This window comes from Trichomycterus rosablanca, chromosome 1, assembly GCF_030014385.1.
Source record: "Trichomycterus rosablanca isolate fTriRos1 chromosome 1, fTriRos1.hap1, whole genome shotgun sequence".
NCBI lineage: Eukaryota > Metazoa > Chordata > Actinopteri > Siluriformes > Trichomycteridae > Trichomycterus > Trichomycterus rosablanca.
Window position 1 is genome coordinate 33,228,340 of NC_085988.1, and position 20,046 is coordinate 33,248,385.

The following is a 20,046-nucleotide window of genomic DNA, read 5'->3' on the forward strand; positions in this document are numbered from 1 at the left end:
GGTAGTTTAATAGCATTTTACAGTCTGCTACATCCTGTTCCTGGATGTTCCTGCTTAATAACGTCTAGCTTTCTAAAATAACCCTGTTTCCTGTTCCTATGTACAAACCCCATTACCGGAAATGTTGGGACATTTTGTAAAATGCAATAAAAAATTTGTTGTTTTAAGTGTAAATGGGTAAAAAATAGCAACTATATTAATTCAAAATGAAATCCACAACACAAAGTGCACAAAAATCCAAGAGGTGAATCCAATGTATTAATGTAATGGATGTGCATTACTTGAAGTAAACAAGTTCACAGTGTTTCTATGACCTTGCTTTGTGCAGGGGGAGAACCTTCCCTAAACTGTTGCTGCAAAGTTAGGAACATAGAATTGTTTTATATAGTTGCACCTTTTTTATATATTGCACCTCTTTGCAGTTGTTGTGGCTGAAATATGTGAATTCAAAAGATTAGAAGAGGTGTCTTAATATTTTTGTCCATATAGTGTATTTTACAGTGCTGGTGATGTTGCCTTGTAAAATGTGCCTTGTTAGATTTACACCACATAGACCACTCAGAATTCCACTTTAGTCTCATACTGCATTTTGTCAATTCGGCCCTTTTACTTTTAGCTGTTTCATAAAGGCACATTTTGGTGTTCCACCCTGGAAACGGTTGATCCATAAACCTCTGAAACTTGGACTACTGGAATTATTTGTTTGTAAATACCGGGTCAAAGTTCAGTCAGATTTAGTACAGCAGTGAATGGTAAATGTGAGATGTGCACTGCCTCACTCCATAGGAAACATGGCTGGTATCATGTGAACACAGTTGGTGTGTTCCTGGCCATTGTAACGAGTGCATTTCAAATCTGTAAGCTAGATATTTATTTCATTTATTCTGTGGACAGACTCCATCATATTAAAAACATCACCAAGAGATGGACTGTTTATCTGTATTAAGTAACTGATACACATTCATAATTTACCTAGTTGTTGTAACAAATTGAGTAAGTTGGCAAAATAATGTTTGTAATAAATAGATCAAAGCTAGTCCTACAAGGAGTGTGGATGTTTTTACTTTCTATTGTAATTTTGTTGAACTGTTAATAAGCCATGGTCTATTTATTAGGAATTACATTATGCACACTGGTGGAAACACCTAACATATTGAAATATGCCTTGTCAAACAATGACAGTAGTTTACAGAGCTGCATGCTTTTAAGTCAATGATAAAAATTAGTAATTAATGTAAATGCCTTGCTTTTGACCTTTGTTAAGGCCAAGCTGATTGACAGATTGAGAACCACTGCTTTATCCTCACAAGCTATGTGTATAGTTGTAGTTTAGAGTTATGCAATCATTTATGTAATATTAGTTCACTTTAGTTTCCCATAACATTTTAGGTTCCATACTTAGCCATAGACATAATCCTAAAATCTGTGGAGTCCCTGAGATAAGCAGTTGGGGGAAATGTTCAGCATGTGTTCTTCAGAAACAGAGACTTCATCTGTTCATCCTCTCTCTAGATCTCTCTCTTTCTCTTTCAGTGATATTTTCTCTCTGCTGACATCCTCCTCAGAACTTCACTACTGAACTGATATGTCAGTTTCTTCTTGACCTTTTTGACTTCCCCTGTCTTGCTGTAATTGCGCAGGGCCCTGGCCATCTTCTGGTAGGTCATTCTCTTGCGATTGCCCTTCTGCTGGCCCCAACGGCTGGCCAGCGTCTCCTTGTGTTTGGAGGAGAACTGAAAGGTGCCTCTTTCTCGGTCCACCCACCAAATGCAGTCTTTCATATCCCCATCACTGAGCAGCTCCAGAAGGAACTGATAAAGACGCATTTTCCTCTTGTTACCTGGTGGACCAAAATAAAAATACTCATAACTTTTCACATTTCAGTAGGAAGCATGACACCAGCAAAAGTTTACAGTCAGTTGTAAGGGAAATCAAGTCAAGTCAAATTTATTTTGTCTTCTATGTATCCTATGGCAGTCCCGGGATTTTAATCTATTCAGTTCTTTGTGATTAAATTATTGGAACACATTTGTCAAACTCAACAAATTAAACACTGATGATTTTGTTAAGGTAGAAATGATAAACTATAATATATACGAGACTGCTCAGCAGTCTGTGGTCGCTGTTGTCTAATTCTCCTCTTCATAATGCAGCATACATTTGAACTGAATACAGATCTGGACTGCAGGGAGGCCAGTCAAGCACATGCACTCTGTGTCTACGAAGCCACGCTGTTGTTGCAGGTTCAGAGTGAGGCCTGGCATTGTCTTGCTGAAATAACCAAGGTCTTCCTGAGAAAAAATGTGACCTTATTGCTTTTAATTGAATTGCACACTACATGACATTTATATGCACTATATTTTATTTAGTACCACTCAGTGTACTAAAGTTAGTAAGCTATTAAACCACATTTCACTGAAGACTACTTATGATTTTATGACTTTTTAGAAACGTTTTGATGAGTAACACACTGTGAGATTGACCTTTAAAAGTTGTGCCAAGAGAAAACTCATTATTCGTTGTTTAGGTAATGGGGAAAACACTTTTTTAATAGATTTCTCTGGATTCTCCCATTCATCTGATGTTACACTCTTTTTCTGTGGTTTGTAAAAAAAGCACATGTAGTATTTGTAATGTGAATTTCCTACTGGATTCCCAGAAACTACACCTACAACAATTGCCTCTTTACTAGCAACACCCACTTCTAATTGTTTATTTGATCAGGTACACCCATTATAGTGCAATTTATTTATTTTTCAACACTGTCCACCTTGTAGAAATTAAACATTATATGTATTTATATATACAGTCAATGTTCAAGGTATTCAGACCCTTTGACTGTTTGCAAAGTTTGTGTTGTGCTTTTAGTTTTAAATGGACATAATCGCTATTTTTAAACATTAATCTACACTTAATTGCCCATAATGACAAAGTGAAAACATGGTTTTTAACCTAAAATGTTTTTGAAAAACTATTATAATTTAAAACTGAAATCTCTTATTTACAAAAGTATTCAGAACCTTCATTCAATACCGTGGTACTTTGTAACTTGACATCCCCTAAACTCAGTCTTTGAAACCTGATGCACTTTATGGAGACATTTGTACCCTTAAATGTGACGTGTTCAGCCTTTATTTAAACAATTATTTATTAAATTTAAAATTAACAATGAACTGCCGTTTTGTTCAGCACTTGACTTGAGCGGTGCTGTCAAACGTCGTCAAAGTGCGCATATGAGACGAATCTGCATTTGTGTGGAATAACTGTCAAATCCACTCTGAAAGCTCCACATGTATCTATGTTTAGCTGTATATTTCACTTTTATACTTGTGTTATGGTTCTGAGAAATTGTAAGTCAACTTTTTCAAGTCTAAAAAGCGTATGGCTAAACAAAAAAAAAAGCTTAAAGTGGATTAATAGGAACACTGAACTTCTCTTAATTAATACTACTCATTAACACTTTCTCCACTAATGAAATTCTTTGCTTGTTATTTTAGTACAATAAGTCACTCTTAAGTCTGTGCACCGCCACAGAACTTAACATGGAAAAAAGCGGAAAAGCACTCATGTAAATGCACCTTTACCGAACGGAATATGGTACTCCAAGATCAAGCATCTCCACTATTAAAAAGCATAAGGAAACAATAAAGAAGTAAAGGTAAAGTGCAGGTTTTATTGTGTTTTTATTTATTTTAACTGTTTTTTTTTATTGTATTTCAGTGTTTTAATATTATGTTTGTGTTAATTTTAGTGAATAAGTGTCAAAGACAACCCCATTATTTTACATTAGCCTAAAATATATGCAGTTCCACAAGACCACGAAATGCATTAACAGGTTTCCCATACATCCTTATAGGAAACAATACTTTGAAACTCAACTCAACACCACTCCCAGAACCAATTAACATCGAGTTTCAAGGTACCACTGTATTTTGTTTTTTAAAAAGTTCCACTTTTGTGACTCCCTGGATGAGTATTCGATGTGTTCTTCATGAACGTTTGGTAGTTTGGCCACTCTTTGAAGGGTCACCACTGTTCAAAGTTTTCTCCAATGGCTTTTAATGTGGTTCACTGGAGTGCTAGAGCCGTAGTAATGGCTTTGTAACCCTTTCCAGACTTGAGACTTAAAATTTCAGTTTTGCATCTGCATTTGAATCTATTTTAGTGATGTTTAGATTTAACATGTATGGCAGTAATCATGCCTGGGTGTATCTTGTGGAATGTAACACAAATTGAATTTAGTTAACTGGTTGATTTAGTAGCTAAGGAGATAATTAGAACACCAGTTCAACTACCCATTCACTTACACATAGTGGTACTTTAGAGTAGCCAACCCACACACTAGAATGACAGCATGGCAGATCAATCCAAACTCCTCACAAACAGTAAGCAGAAGGCAATGTTTATACCCATTTAACCTCATTTTAGCTTTTTTTTTTTTATTTAGTGGTAAAATACGCAGGCAAAACTTTTTATTACACATTTTAATTTCTTTCCTACCTACAATGCCAGTGGAGGTACTGGCATGTGGTTCATCATGGTCCTCCTCCCCCTCAGACACCTCAAATGGTGGACTATGTCCCCCTGCATCTTCATCGTCTGTGCTGCAGTGGACAGGAGGCGAGTGCTGGTATAGGGGGTGAGACACATATGCAAACTGTGGACGAGAGCAATATGGCTTTGTGTTAATCATAAATATCAGGACGGAAGCAGGTACACTAGAGCCCATTGCATAAGAGGAGGAGGCATAGTGATTGGGTCAATCACCTCTTTAGGGCTTTTATATTACAACATGCATAAGGTTATACCCATGGGTTTACAGCAGTTTCAGTAATTTCACAACATGCATTTAGAAGCCTCCCTTACACTTCAAAAACAGACAGAAAATCTATAAAAAAGTCATTTTGTACAGATGGCCCAGTTTTCGTTCTGGCACAGGTGTCTTAGGTATAAAAGAGGATCAATTAAAAAAGCACAATATTTATTATAAGGTATTTAGTTTGTTTTTCAATTTGATATTCAGTTAATATTCAGTAAATTCAATTTGTTTTTCAGGCCACACAAAATCCTTCCTTTTTAACAATTACAATATACACCAATCAGGCATAACATTATGACCACCATCCTAATATTGTGTTGGTTCCCCTTTTGCTGCCCCATATGCAACAAACTCTGATGCACTGTGTATTCTAACACCTTTCTATCAGAACCAGCATTAACTTCTTCAGCAATTTGAGCTACAGTAGCTCATCTGTTGGACCTGACCACACGGGCCAGCCTTCTTTTCCCATGTGCATCAATGAGCCTTGGCTGACCACTGCAGACCGGGAACACCCCACAAGAAAAAATTTTTTTTCCTGCTTCTAACACATCAACTTTGAGGATAAAATTACTTGCTCCCTAATATATCCCACCCACTAACAGGTCCCGTGATGAAGAGATAATCAGTGTTATTCACTTCACCAGTCAGTGGTCATAATGTTATGCCTGGTTGGTGTATTTCTTATGTATAAACATAACAAATGCCACTTACAGGCAGTCTATTTTTGTTACTGTGTTTTAATTTCAGTTTTAAGTTCCATCATTGTTGAATGTCTAAAATGTGCTATGTTGACAAAACAGCAATCCCATACTTGGAAACCACAGAAATACTTATAATGAAAGAGGAACTGCTGTGTGTTAGGAAAGATTTTTTTTTAAACTGCAACACAAGAATACATTTATTTTCAGTTTTAAGTCTTAGCTATATATTTTTTGTGATATTATTAAAGCTAATTTCATATTCTGCTTATTAAATGAATTTGCTTATTAATAACAACCTAACTAAACAATCTAAAACAGTTTAAAGATGCCGTTTTAATTTTTTTAAAATATGTTATATTTTTGTCTCAGCATTTCTCAGTAATACGTTGCTTGTGCCACTATTTTTGAACTGAATGCATGTAGTAGTGCAAATAGTTAAAGTATTTTTGATCCAGTTATACATCACAGTTATACAAAGATTGCAAGTCACTTGAATTTAATACCAAAAGGACTGTTTTATGATTTTAGGCATTTACTGTCAAGTCACTTCCAAAAGCTTTGAGAAGAAATCTTAGTGTTACTGATGGACCAATTAATCAGCAGTTGCTTAACATACATCTTTAAAGAATAAAAACAGGAGATAAAGTAAGCAAATGGTGAAATATATTATTAATTTACTATCCAACAAACATGTTTCGTGGTGAATCTGTTTACTTTATTAATGTGCATTTTGTTTGGGTGACTGGTTTGAAAAAGACTAATATCATATTATATTGTTGTAATGACATCACAGTGTGCATTGTAGTTAGTAAACTGTTTATTTAGGACTAGTTGGAGTTCTGCAGTAATTTGCATTTTTTAACACTGCTTTTTTATCATTTGTAGGTTTTTATTTTACTGACATTTACATTGACTTAACATATCCTTGTGGGTTTATAAATCTATGGAAACAATCAAAATTAAAAGTAAACAAATATGCTAATGTTGATTTTAAAGTTTTATTATCCATATGAACACAGAGAAGTTCCATGTCTTTTACTGCGTTGCAGCTAGACTTTAAATGCATTTCCAAAGATTTCCACCTGAAAAACTGGGTGAAATGAGTGATTGCACACTGGGAAACGAGGCGCTGGTCTATCACATATAAACCCCTTTTTACTGGCACACGGTTTGTAGTGTAGCTATCCACAACCTCAAATCAGAAGAAATGGGGCAGTATGGAAAATGAAACATTTACTTTTATTTAATTGCATACAGTATGGACCCAAGATATTTTGTTTTCTTCTGGTCTTTTATTTGTTAAAATATTTCCATTCCTGCATTTCAGGCCTGCAACAAATTCCACAAAAGTTGGGATAGTAAAGCATCTACCACTTTGTAATGTTGCCATTCCTTCTTACAACACTTATAAGACATTTTGACACCCAGAATACCAAGCAATTAAGTGTTTTAGGTGTTATTTTGTCTTAAGGTGTGCAACATTACAGGGGACAGTCAGGTGTGCAGGCAGGCCAGTTCAGTACCCGTACCCTCCTCTTTCATGCCTTTGTAATGTGTGCAGCATGTGGTTTTGCATTGTCTTGTTGAAAAAGAAATGGACGTCCCTGGAAAAGATGACGTCTTGAAGGCAGCATATGTTGCTCTAAGATCTCAATGTACTTTTCTGCATTAATGCTGCCATCACACAATTGTAAATGACCTTTGCTAAGGGCACTGACACAGCCCCATACCATGACAGACCCTGGCTTTTGGACTTGTTGCTGATAACAGTCTGGATGGTCCTTTTTGACTTTGATCCGGAGCACACAGTGTCCATTTCTTTTAAAAAAGATCTGAAATGCTGATTCATCTGACCACAATACACGTTTCCACTGTGATGGTCCATCCTAGATACCTCAGAGCCCAGAGAACTCAATGCCATTTCTGGACATGGTTAACATAAGGGTTCTTTTTTGCGAAGTAAAATTTTAAGTGGCATTTGTGAATGTAACTCCGTATTGTAGTGTTTGTAAAAGGATTTCCAATGTAATCCCTTGCCCATGTAACTAATGAAGTAATTTATAGCTTAGCTAATTTATTTTTTTAAATAGCCTGATCAACACTTTAAATAAAACTGTGTGTATTTTGTGTGCATGTGTGTGTGTGTGTGTGTGTGTGTGTGTGTGCGTGCGTGCATGTATGTGTGTGTTTGCACACTGATTTTGCTGTCTGTCCCTGATTGAGCCATGCCAGTGACCACAGTCCTCAGTCAGGAAAAGACCACATTGAGCAATCAGTAAGTGAGTTTAGTGTTGCAGTGGTTCTCAGTGCAGATGGCGTCTATCACATCCTGTCTCATGCTCATCTGTGTAAGTTTCAGCACGTTTCATCACATGTCTCACAATCACTCATTGTCTTCAACATCATTAAACTCTTTAAGCATCAAACTCATTTGTACTTGAGATTTTAGATTATTATACTGCAGGTTGTGTTGCTTGTGTATTTAACATTATAAACAGACAATTTACAAGTGGACAAATTGATATACCACATGAAAAGGGTTTTGACTTTAAAGTGAGTACAAGCACAGCTGCAGAGGTGAGTTTTTATTTATTGATTTCACCTATAGCATGGATTGTCTATAAATGAGCTCTAACTAACAGTTCCAAAGAGAGCAAATAGTTAATTTCATGTTGCATATGGGAAGTCTCAAAATTTATGGCAGTGTATGTTAAACATAGGCAACTAGCCTTTAAAGAGGAAAAGTGGTTGCATGCTAAGCTAAGGAAACACTTCAGAGAACTCCTTATTTAATAATATATATGTTATAACACAATTTCAGTGCATTTTATTTTTATTTTTTTAATTAAAGACTAATTGGAACTAAATAAATGATATGAATGTTAGTTTATAAGAAGATATGAGAAGATTAACCTGAGGACCAACCACAGGAACAAAAGCACTTAGTCCTGAATCCAGAGGTGGGTGGTAGGACTCCACATCACTGTAGTAATAAGTGGCAGGATGCAGTTCAGCAAAGTGACTACTAGAAGAAACTTCCAGCTCAGTTTGGTGGGTATGATCAGGGTGGTAATCCCATGTACTTTCTGGAAACAAAACAGAAGAATATTTAGTGTTTTTAAGAGAATTAGAAGATAAATAAATGAAAGAATTAGGTTACTCTACTAATAGTTTTTTATTGTTAGATTTTAAAACATTGAATCAGTCAATGACCACAAATAGCCAAGATCAAGTCAAAATCAAGTCTAAATGGGGTGGAGTTTAATTTAAAAAAAAGAAAGAATTATTGCAGCAATTGTAGAATAATTGTAAATTATATAGTATTGCAGAAACTGATATGCATGATTTTATCTTATTTAAATGTATTATCAGTTATCGCAACTTAAAAAACTGCCCTTAAACTATTTAACTCTAATGTTTTCTTTATAAAAAGAAACCTGCGACCAATTAAGTCTAACTGTTTATTATAATAGGCTGGTGAACGTAGCTTCATATAGATAACTTATTATTGTATAGGCATGACCGTACATAAGTAATGCTACCACATAAACCACATGCCACAATAAGCATAATACATTTACATTTGAATAACTTTTAGTAATAATTATTAGATGCTAAATATGCTGGGAGCTCTGTGCAAATTGTCAGTGGAAGCCCCTCCCCCTAATGTCACAGACTTGGATATTACAGTATTATTAAGTTCAGCTGAATAATTGTAAGTATATTCATGAAGTTTGAGTACATTTATTTTTAACACTTAATAGTCATTTGGGCTTACATATTAGACTAATGTGTTAAACCACAGGAAACCTGCTTACTGCTAGTGCATTATGAAAAGTATATAAATATGATTTACTTACAAAAATATCAATTAGCCATTATTCTGTTAAATGCAATAAATGCATTGAGGTAAGCAAATTAAGTCAAGCCTCAAAAAAGCCTCAAGAGACTGCAAAAAATGTACAGCTAGGTTTGGTAGCAGCTGGCACTGAGGTTTTCATTTGCACAGTAAAGCACATACTAAACACTGAAGGCCTCCATGACCAAACTTCAAGAAATACACCTTTACTGGCCCAAAAGCACAAGAACACTTAGCTCCAGTATGCTCAAAACCATATAAATAAGCCACATATTTTTGGGGGATTCTGGACCAGTAAAACAGAACTGGAACTTTTCAGGCCTGTGGATCAGTGGTATGTCTGCAGGGTGAACAATGAAGCATATGCTGACAAGAACACCCTGCCTACAGTGAAGCATGATTTAATGATGCTATGGAGCTGCTTTGCTTCCTCTGCCACTAAAAACCTGCAGTGTGTGGAGGGCAAGATGGATTCAATCAAGTATCAGGAAATTCTAGAAGAAAACGTCATGCCTTTTGTGAGAAAGCTGAAGCTTGGGCATCATTTGATCTTTCAACAGGACAATAATCCCAAGCATATCTCAAAGTCCACCAAGGCAAGGTAGAAAGGTAGAAATGTATAGAAATACAACACAATAAATCCACAATATTCCAACATGCACAAAGCAGCAAAAAGTCCCTCAAATTGGTTAGCACATTAAGCGTTCTTCTTCTAATCTGGTTTTACAGTTAACCAGATACATTACAAAAAATTCTTGAAAAGCAGACCTCTTGCATCATTAGAAGAAAGATTTGTATAGAATGTGAACCTTGTTGTATAACTTGTAAATATCTATGAAATTTATTATTTCACATAATAATAAAATAAAGTAAAATGAACAAAGGTTAAATGTTAGGTATATAAAATATAAATGTAAAAAACAATGTTTTTGAAAAGACCAATTAGAAATTACTTTTTAAAAGCTTTTTGTTTATTGAACAGGGCATAATACATATATATATATATATATATATATATATATATATATATATATATATATATATATATATATATATATATATATATATATATATATATAAATCATTCTTAAGTACAACATCCATGTGTTCTTAAGTAAGTGATGATTAGTTATTGCCATTAGTTCTTAAATCTGAGAAAATTTGTCTTTTACCAACAATAATATAAATAACTTGTTTTTGATGCCTTTGTCTAAAGTATTTACCAATAAAAAGCCAAAAAAAAATTGCACAAACTAAAAAACAACAATTATTTTTATTACTTACCAATATGACCATCAGCATCAGGGGGTATGTATGGGTAAAAATCATAAGGTGGCCGGTAAACTTGATCATATGCAATAATTTCTTCTGATGACTAAGAGTTTCAAAATGTACAACAAAACAACAACATCAGCATACATACACAGCAGAAATGTTTTCTCTTATTAAACATCAACATAATTTTATTTTAATCTAATTACTTGTATAATCCTTCCACTATTGTATAGTACAACTGTGAGAAATAGTAGTTTAAAAAGGTGTTAGACAGACAGATACTTTGCAGGAAATTTCTTTGTTACAGCAGCTCACATTAGACAAACAACTTGTTACATACATACAATATAAAATATTTACATGTTATAAATATTTAGTGTTAGGCATCTGTGCTTAAGTATCTAATCCCTTTCCTAGATGTTTACATTATAGTTAAAAAAGTTACTTACTGAAGAAATTACATCCATTTTGTCAGGTAATCTTCTCAGTCATACAGTTACAGCTACAGTTCTGTTTTGCACTATTTTATATTATTTTATTTTTATAAGCCTAATAGAGAAAAGAAAATGAAATGGTGACAGGAGTGTCTAAAGTAACACTATAATACCCCTCACTAACGCTTCACACTGCAATGGGAGTTCCTGATTCTGATCAGGTTAAAATGATGCAGCCTATGAGTGTAACGGCATTACACTTTTTAGTCCTGTCACTTCACAGCAACCAATTCTGTTCTCATTTACATCTTTGCTGTCTTTGTACATAATGATTTATGTTTGTGATGTTTAATTTTCAGGATATAAATGACATGTTGGTGTTATACTGGTAATTACTGTATTTAACATATGTTGAATTTGTATAATGGCTTTCAAGCTAAATCAAGTGTTTTGAGTTCCTAAAATTAGTGTTGCTATAGCACTTTTGAGGAATATTTTTATACTTATGACAAAAACAACATTTAAGTTGATTTTTTTTCCTGGCCAATTGAAAATTGTACTGTGTTCAAACCACAGATCTGGTCACTATCTGTGAAGAGTTTGATTTATTAAATTTGACTTTTAATTTTCACTTTATACTGTTCCCAGGCTTGCTAAATACATTTCAGTGGGCGGTTTGGCTGCTCAAAATTGCTCCTAGGTGTGAGTGAGTCAATGGTGTGATGCCCTGCAATTGATTGGCACACTGTTTGGTGAGTTTTCCTGCCATTCACCAAGGGTTAGTGTCAGCCCCTAGATGACCCAGATAAGAACAAAAGCATTTAATTAAGATAAAATTTACATAGTCATAAACGTTATTGATTCATACGGAAGAGTTGTTGGGAAAAGGGAAATACTTGAGCTGTTGGTTTACCGAGTATTTGGATACAAATGAAAAAACCAAGCAATGCGAGGGAAATTTTCTGTTAGAGATAATACATTGTATTAGATAAACAGTGTCAAATGTTAGGGTTAACCAAAGTGAAGTTCCAAAAGTATCTTGTTCCTTTTTTAATCAAAGCAAACCACTGTTGTCACTACTTTTGAGGAAGTAGCTCCTGATGCAGCCCACACAACGGTATTCCGTAATGGGGATTTTATAGCCTGGCTTGCTGTTTCCACCATTGTTTTGGCCAAACATTGAAGATAATTTTATTATAGTTGCACAAGTATGTCTGAAAACTTAATAATAACTTGATTATTATTTGACACCAGTGGTCCAGAAATTATTTACAAACATCTACACATTTTAATGCACAGTTGTTATTTGCATAAATCCAACAAATAGTGGCAAGTACAAAAGATATGACACATTTGGTTTTTATGTTTTATAGCAAATAAATACTGTGCAGAAACTTATTTTTGCTTGGAAAATGAGCACAACAAGAAATTTGAAAGTGTCCATTCTTTTGCATTAGATTGTAAATTTGCAGTTTGGTTTCAGAGTTAGGATTGTGTTTTTGGTAACTTTGGTAAATAATATTGCATACACCATGTAGCCCAAAGTCTATAGACACACAATATCATATTCAAATCCATGGCATTTGTCTCCCATCTTTGTTGCTTTTCACAGCACAACGTCCAATATCAAAACACCACACCCTAGCATTAGAAAAAGGGTGAAATTTTAATACATTAAAATTATAATTACACATAAATCTAAGGTTTTAGTTGAATGAAGAACTGTTTTGAAATATAATGGATCAAAGCTTTATAATTCTGATATCAACAAGTACATCCAAGATCATTTGAGTTATTGCTTAATGCATAGATTTCATAGTTGCTTCACATTTACTTTATTAACATCTAAAGTAAGTAAGAAAATAAACTTTTGGACAGTCTGATAACAAAGAAAAATGTTTTATATTGACAGTCAGACCAAACAGTTCACGCTGGATGATGTTACAGACAGCATGATGTTCACCACAGAATCTCACCATGATATCTCTTTCACATCTGTCACATGCTCAGAGTGAACCCGCTTTCATCTGTAAACAGAATGGGTTGCCAGTAGCAGACCTGCCAATTCTGGTGTTCTCTGGAGAATGCCAAGTGAGCGGCATTGTGCTGAGTTGTGAGCTCAGTTCCTACCCACAGATGTTGGGACCTCATGCCACGCATATGGAGTCAGGTTTTGACACCAGTATGCCGTTGGAGGTCAATTTCTTGGGTTCAGACAGTGTTTCTCCTGTTCTGTCTCATACAAAGGAGCAGATACCGGTCCTGCTGCTGGGTTGATTCCCTTTTACGGCCTTGTCCAACTCTTTTTGTGTAACGTCCTGTGTCTTGGTATCTTGTCCATGCTCTTTAGACTGTGCTGGGAGACACAGCAAACCTTCTTGCAATTACATGTATGGATGTGCAATCCTAGAAATGCTGGACTACTTGTGCAACCTGAATGGGCTGCAGGTACAACCTCATGTAACCAGTAGTGACACTAGCAAAAGTAAAGAAAAAATCAGTCAGAAAGAATAAGGAGAGAGCAATTGTGACAACCACCTTCAAAACCATTTCCTTTTTGGTGGTTGTCTTGCTGTTGCCTCTCCAGTGCACCTGTTGTCATTTTAATTTGTACCAAACCAGGTTAAAGTGATCAATTTAAATGGATTGCTTATGCTTTCACACTGGACAGATTGATATTTCTGAAGTTTAACTGACTTATAGTGTAATGATTAGGAGTTCCCTTTATTTTTTAAAGAAGTATATAAATTACATCACAACTAATACAAATAAAACAAGACCAAGCCCTAATATAAAACAAAAACATACACTGACCCTTTGGAGCACACAGATCATACAACAAAAAAGACAATGAGCAAGAGAGATTTCAAATCTTTATACATTTGAGATGACAGCACATGATGTAAATCCTAAAATGGTCTATTATCAGTTTATTATTATCGGTTAAAGAGTTATCAGTTATACACTGTGATGTTTTATATACTTTTTCTGCTTGGATGGAGGATAATTAGTGTTTAAATAAATGAATTACATACAATAGTTTGTGGTACTAGTTTGAGCAGAGTGTGTTTATTACTTTGGTTAAATGATGAGTAGAACACATGTATGTATGCAGGCATCCATCTAATTCCTGATGGTTTACAAACCTTTTTCTTAAAACAGTTTGCTTGCTTTGAGTCTGCTCTTTTTCAGTGCATACATGATATGCGGACTTTCATTTGCCTTGGTCACCTATGTTGTGTATTTATTCTGGATGATGACTGAATAGCAGAAAGAACCTAAAATCCCAAGTTTTTCTTGGGGTTGATGATTTAATGATGATAAAATATGACAACACATACTTATCAAAATAAAAAAGAAACACCACCAGAAATAGAAATCCTCCCCTTTAAGTTAAAAAGGGAAATATTTCTGTTTTGATTATTATTTTAATTCTAATAATTATTGCAGAGAATTAAATGATTAAGGTATGTTAATGAAATAAGGTCTGTACATTTTGTGACGTTTTTATACTGGAAGAGGTCCTGGGTTCGATCCCCAGTCGGGGCGGTCTGGGTCCTTTCTGTGCGGAGTTAGCATGTTCTCCCCGTGTCTGCGTGGGTTTCCTCCGGAAGCTCCCGTTTCCTCCCACAGTCCAAAAACATGCAGTCAGGTTAACTGGAGACACTGAATTGCCCTATAGGTGAATGGGTGTGTGTGTGTGTATGTATGTCTGCCCTGCAATGGACTGGTGGGAAAAAAAAAGCTGGGATAGGCTCCAGCAAACCGCAACCCTAATTGGATAAGTGGTTACGAAAGTGAGTGAGTGAGTGTTTTGTGTGTCATTGCAGAACATAATTTAAGTAACAAATTACATTACAGATAAAATGTGATTAAGTTCATAGCTTTAATTATTTTCATACAGTATATCAAAACAAATATAACCAACAGGTTACAATGAAGAATGTTTTAAAAATGCAACTTATAACTTATATATGAGTGTACCCAAAATGAAATGCAGTTTAAAGGTGCTCATACCAATAATAACCAATTAAAATACAATGATACTTTTAATTATGAACATTTTTATACTCTTTTGCATATTTTTTGCACTCAGACCAAAACTATCTTTTCCCTCTTCCCTCTTCACCCAACACACACACACACACACACACACACACACACACAATGCAAAAATGGGGAAGTCAGGAACTTTCAGATTCATTTCCTCATGGTGAATGTGTAACTGTGAATAAATGCTGGAGCAATCAGATTAGATTTTTCGCTGCAGTCAGTAAATCAACTGTGTTGCTGGAAAATTCATTATCAGTATAACATTGTTATTATTACATACATTGTCAAATATGTTACATATCATGGCATTAAATATAATTATGCTATTATTTGGAGCTGATGTTTGGGTAGGTGTGTGTAAGTGTGTGTGCAAATTATGTGTGTATTCTCATGTTTTCCCAACACTGCATTGCAGGGTATTTTTTGGCACCACAGGAAGTCCGTTACATCTGTTCACATCTACTGTCTCTGTTGCACAACAGACCAGAAGGGTTCCATCCTCACTGCAACTATCTTAGTCCATTTACTAATCCACCAATGTAGAAAACAAAGGTTTGAATATACACCCTCCATATCCAATCTGCATAAATCTCATTTATCTAGCTAACAATACAACATTTTATCTTTTCAACTGTAAAAGTAAGTTTTCTAAAGTTTGGTTTGGATGAAAGTGTCTGTTAAATGCAGTAAATGTAAATAAACTAGCAGAAAATGCAGACAGAAAAGGAAAAACACGATAAAATACATTATTATATTTAACCATACTGTTTAACATTAAACTGTCATCAACAATCATACTGTACACATCCGCACACACCACACACACACACACACACACACACACACACACACACACACACACACACTTATAGTTTCTCTTTAACCTAGACAATGCAGAAGATGATGACACTAAAGCTGAAGTGTTGCAGGCCTGGGATGTGATTGACAGTTGGATGTTTTGTCCTTATCTCTGTAGACAAACTTCCTGTAGAATCTAACCACACTGAGTGATGATGCACTACACCCAGCCTCAGGTATGTGCAGTTTTGAAAAGCCCATTCAGCCCCATACAGCTCCCTTCTGCCCCTTCTGCCCCTGCCCCCTCCCCATCTCTGACTTAAACCACTGTGAGTACAGTTTTTTTTTATTATTATTTATTCAATTTAATGATTTTAATTTATTTAAAAACACCTTCACACCTTTAAGAATTGGGACCTTGTAGTGGTGAAGGGGCTTATGTGTTTCAGTGATCATTTGAGCCATGCCACCAGAAATATGATGCTCTTTGTAGAACCACCCATGGTGAACAGGTCTGACGGGAGAGGTCAGACAAAAGATGATCTAAAAAATCCCCCTTGAAAGGTGTAGACAAAGACTTGTGTACCCTGCTTAGATTAAGGTTCCAGAACCCATTTCTGGAGCATAGCCTGGTGATGGTATTCACCTGTGAGTGGCTGGTGACCTGGCCACCCATCTACATGCAAGATGGAAGGTGAGGATTGGGTGCAATGCCAGCCTGGCGGCAGTTGTCGGGTGGACAGTTTCAGACAGAGTACAAACTGGCAATGGAAACTGGCTTTGGCAAACATTTGAAACATTGGCAAAGAAAGAGGCCGAGTCAGTGTGTGAAATGTAAAAATATGGACTAGATATGGTCAGCCTTACATGACCTTACAGCATTGGTTTTGGTACCACGTCTCAAATGGAGATGGTCTCTTTCTGGAGTTCCTAATGGAGACTGGTCCCAGGTAAGTGCCTGAGGGCCACAAGGTTGGAGTTTGTACCGGTAGATAAAAGGGGTTGCCTTCTTAAGTCTATGACAGATAGAGTATTTAGCCTTCCTGGAGAAGGTGGAGCAGGTCCTCAAGAAGGTACCCCTATTTTGGGATAGTTTTATTCTTACCACTGTTGCCCTCAGATTGCTCAACAGTGGTTTTTGATCCTGCATTCTGTGAAGTTGCTTTGAGACAATGTCAAAATTGCTCTACAAATACATTTGACTTGGCTCTCTAGTTCTGCTGGGGAGATTTTAATGCTCATGTTGGGAACAATGAAGATACCGTATATGGAAGGGTGTAATCGGCATCCCAGATTTGAACTTGAGAGGTGAGAATTCTGAGTGAGTAATGGACTGCCAATAACAAACACCACGTTCAAACACAGGGCTGCTCATTTGTGTACTACAGCAGGCTGAAAGTCACTGATTGATTATGTGATCAATGCTGTCAAGGCTGTTAGCTGATCACCACATGGTGTTGAGTCGGATTTGCCGCATTGGGCATTGATTGGAGGTTTCTGGTAAACCCAGAGGAGCCTTCTGGGTTGATTGGGAGTGTATGGTAGACACTTTATTGTGAGATGAGTATAATGTACACCTTTGAAAGGACTGCTCTCTGCTGAGTGAAGTCAGGAACATTGAGTATAAATGGTCCTTGTTCAAGTTCAATCGTAAAACCGCAACAAAAAGCTGTGGCAGGAAGACAGTTTGTGCTTCTTCGTATGATGGCAAACAGGACATGCCCAATATAATTTTTCTGTATTCCAAAGAGCACTGTATAATGTTTATTTATATTTGGCTTTGTCTTCCAGATCCCCCATAAATGCCTGATAGAGTTTAGGTCAGGTGACTGTGGAGAAAAGTATATGACTCTTAGCAATAGATGAATTTCTTTGTTGCTAAGCTTTGATGTGTGTTTCGGATCATTACACTGCTATAGTATGAAGTCTTCTCTACAAAAATCCATACGAGAGATTATAGCATATCTCTGAAAAATGGAAAGGGAATTCTTTGTCAGGGAATAGTTGATTCTGTGCAGGCACCTCGGTCTCAAAAAGGCGCACCACCAGACTTGAAATTTTCTACCCACATGCTTGACTGTTGGTTTTATGCACTGTGGTATCACTGTGGTATCTTACATAAATCTTTTTGTTACTGCAATAACTTTTATCAGTTTCATAAAGAACCTTAAACTTAAAATACATCAGTAAACTGGACTTTTTTCAGTCCTCTATGTTTCCGTGCCTTAGCCCATGTCAAGCATTTTGCTCTTTAAGTGGTTTAGAGACAGGAACTTGTCCTTTGAGACCACAATTAAGTGTCTCTTGATGCATGCTCAATAATCCAGGTACACAAATCCACAAAGTTGAATCAGTTTATCTGGACACAAGTTTGTTGTAGATACATTTAAGTAGCTTTCTTATTACTGAATTCTTTTCTGGTTGAAGTCACTCACTTTATTCATCACATTCTGTATTTGTGCCAAAGTTGCTGTTCTGTCTCTCAGCTTTTTATTTTATTATTTTATTTTTTTAAATGGTGTGATTACTGGTCTGCCTAATCATGGTTAGAATAAATATTTTCCAGTTTCATGTAGAATGAGGCCTAGCATTGTCTTGCTAAAATAATCATGGACTTTACCTGGGAAATAACCTGGCAAATTATATTGCCTTAATGGTAGCATATGTCTGTCTAAAATCCCAAAAACATGCCACTGCATTTATGGTACCTTTACACATATGCAACAATGAAAACTAATACCACGACTGATGTTGGCTGTTGCACCTTTTGGAAGTCATATTTACACATACCGCTTTGGTTGGGTTACCAATGCAGTATGTATATATAAGTTTAGATCAGCACATTTAATTTGGCAAGGTTTTTACCCAGGATGCCATTCCTGATGCAACCCTCCATATTTACCTGGGCATGAGATCTGCACTAGGAAAGCACTGATACATGCACCGATACATGCACCCCCACTGATACATGCACCCCCAATGGTTTTGTTTTCTTCCACCTGTCCCAAATTATCTAAATTATCTAAAGAATCTTAGTTCAGTCTTCCCTTCAAGGCCTCAGTCTTCCCTTCAAGGCCACACCCTTCCCCTGCCAAAAAAGAAAATAAAAAATCTGTATCACAATATTCCTCTTTTTTCTGAGTGGTTGGATATTAGTTGCCCATGTTTATTGTTTTCTCTAGTTTTAAATGATATGCAGACACAAGAAGCAAAAGCAAAGACCTTTTATAATACCGTGTGAAATCACATCTCTTTTTACTTGTTGGGGTGAAGATGGGTGAAGGCTGTTTTTTGTCTCCATCTGCTGGACAAATATAATTCTTGACTCAAAATCATAATACCAAAGAAATGTTTTTATTTATTCATTTATTTTCTAGTTGCTTTATCCTGGTCAGACTTGCAATGGGTACAGCACCACCCAAACTCTGGGCCCTAGGCAGAAATTCACCCTGGACAGGGTGCCAGTTCGTTTCAGGACAACACACACACAACACACTTTAAAATTCCATACACACAGTAAACTCTTTACACACAGTGAGTTGAAGATCGAAACCAGCAACACCAAGCCATGAATAGAGTTGAGGATCACCAACAGCATCATTGTTACACCCCACTTTTATGTTTTTATGTAAATGCGATGCTGGACAGCAGGAAGTAAGACAGAACAAAGAAAACAGAATAAGAAAACACTGTACACATATATAATAATTTGAACACGTTAGAATATTGAACACACTAGAAAATCATTTATAGCTTAAAGGGTGCATAAGGGTGGTAAATACAGCAGGTATTGACAGTTTTGCCCTTCTGCATTGCCATTTTTGATCAGCAGAGGGGGCATGGAGGTGCAGATCATTGATGTGCTGGTTCCTATTAATTATTAGCATTAATTTACTTTTCATGTCATGGCTTCTCTTTCACATTTGCCAGCTCCTCTATCTGGTAAACCTGCTTAGCTCTGAAACCAGGCTGCTAGGTCTGGTCCAGTTTTCTTAGCTGTTTTTGGAAACTCACAGCATTTTCAGGCCTTATGACAGAATCTCCCTGGAAGAGGGAATTGCCCCAGAGGTGGCATTATGTCCCTGTTTCCAGAGTGGCCCCGTT

At 36.0% G+C, this 20,046-nt stretch overlaps 1 protein-coding gene across 1 annotated transcript; it reads right to left on the minus strand.

The window, feature by feature from the left end:
- Nucleotides 1-220: 220 nt before the first annotated feature.
- On the minus strand, nucleotides 221-11,250 carry spi1a (Spi-1 proto-oncogene a). Its single transcript, XM_062991645.1, has 5 exons — nucleotides 11,107-11,250; nucleotides 10,667-10,757; nucleotides 8,437-8,609; nucleotides 4,501-4,657; nucleotides 221-1,840 (listed from the first exon to the last, which is right to left on the minus strand). The coding sequence occupies exons 1-5, from the start codon at nucleotides 11,122-11,124 to the stop codon at nucleotides 1,530-1,532; spliced, it is 750 nt and encodes a 249-aa protein (XP_062847715.1). The 5' UTR covers nucleotides 11,125-11,250; the 3' UTR covers nucleotides 221-1,529.
- Between the last annotated feature and the right edge of the window lie 8,796 nt (nucleotides 11,251-20,046).

Excerpts from the sequence above, each read along its gene's own strand:
- spi1a (XM_062991645.1), bottom strand. Across the intron at positions 8,610-10,666 it reads TGATGCTGATGGTCATATTG|AAAGTACATGGGATTACCAC; the intron begins GTAAGTAATAAA and ends TTTTGTTTCCAG. Across the intron at positions 4,658-8,436 it reads TTCCTGTGGTTGGTCCTCAG|TTTGCATATGTGTCTCACCC; the intron begins GTTAATCTTCTC and ends TCTCGTCCACAG.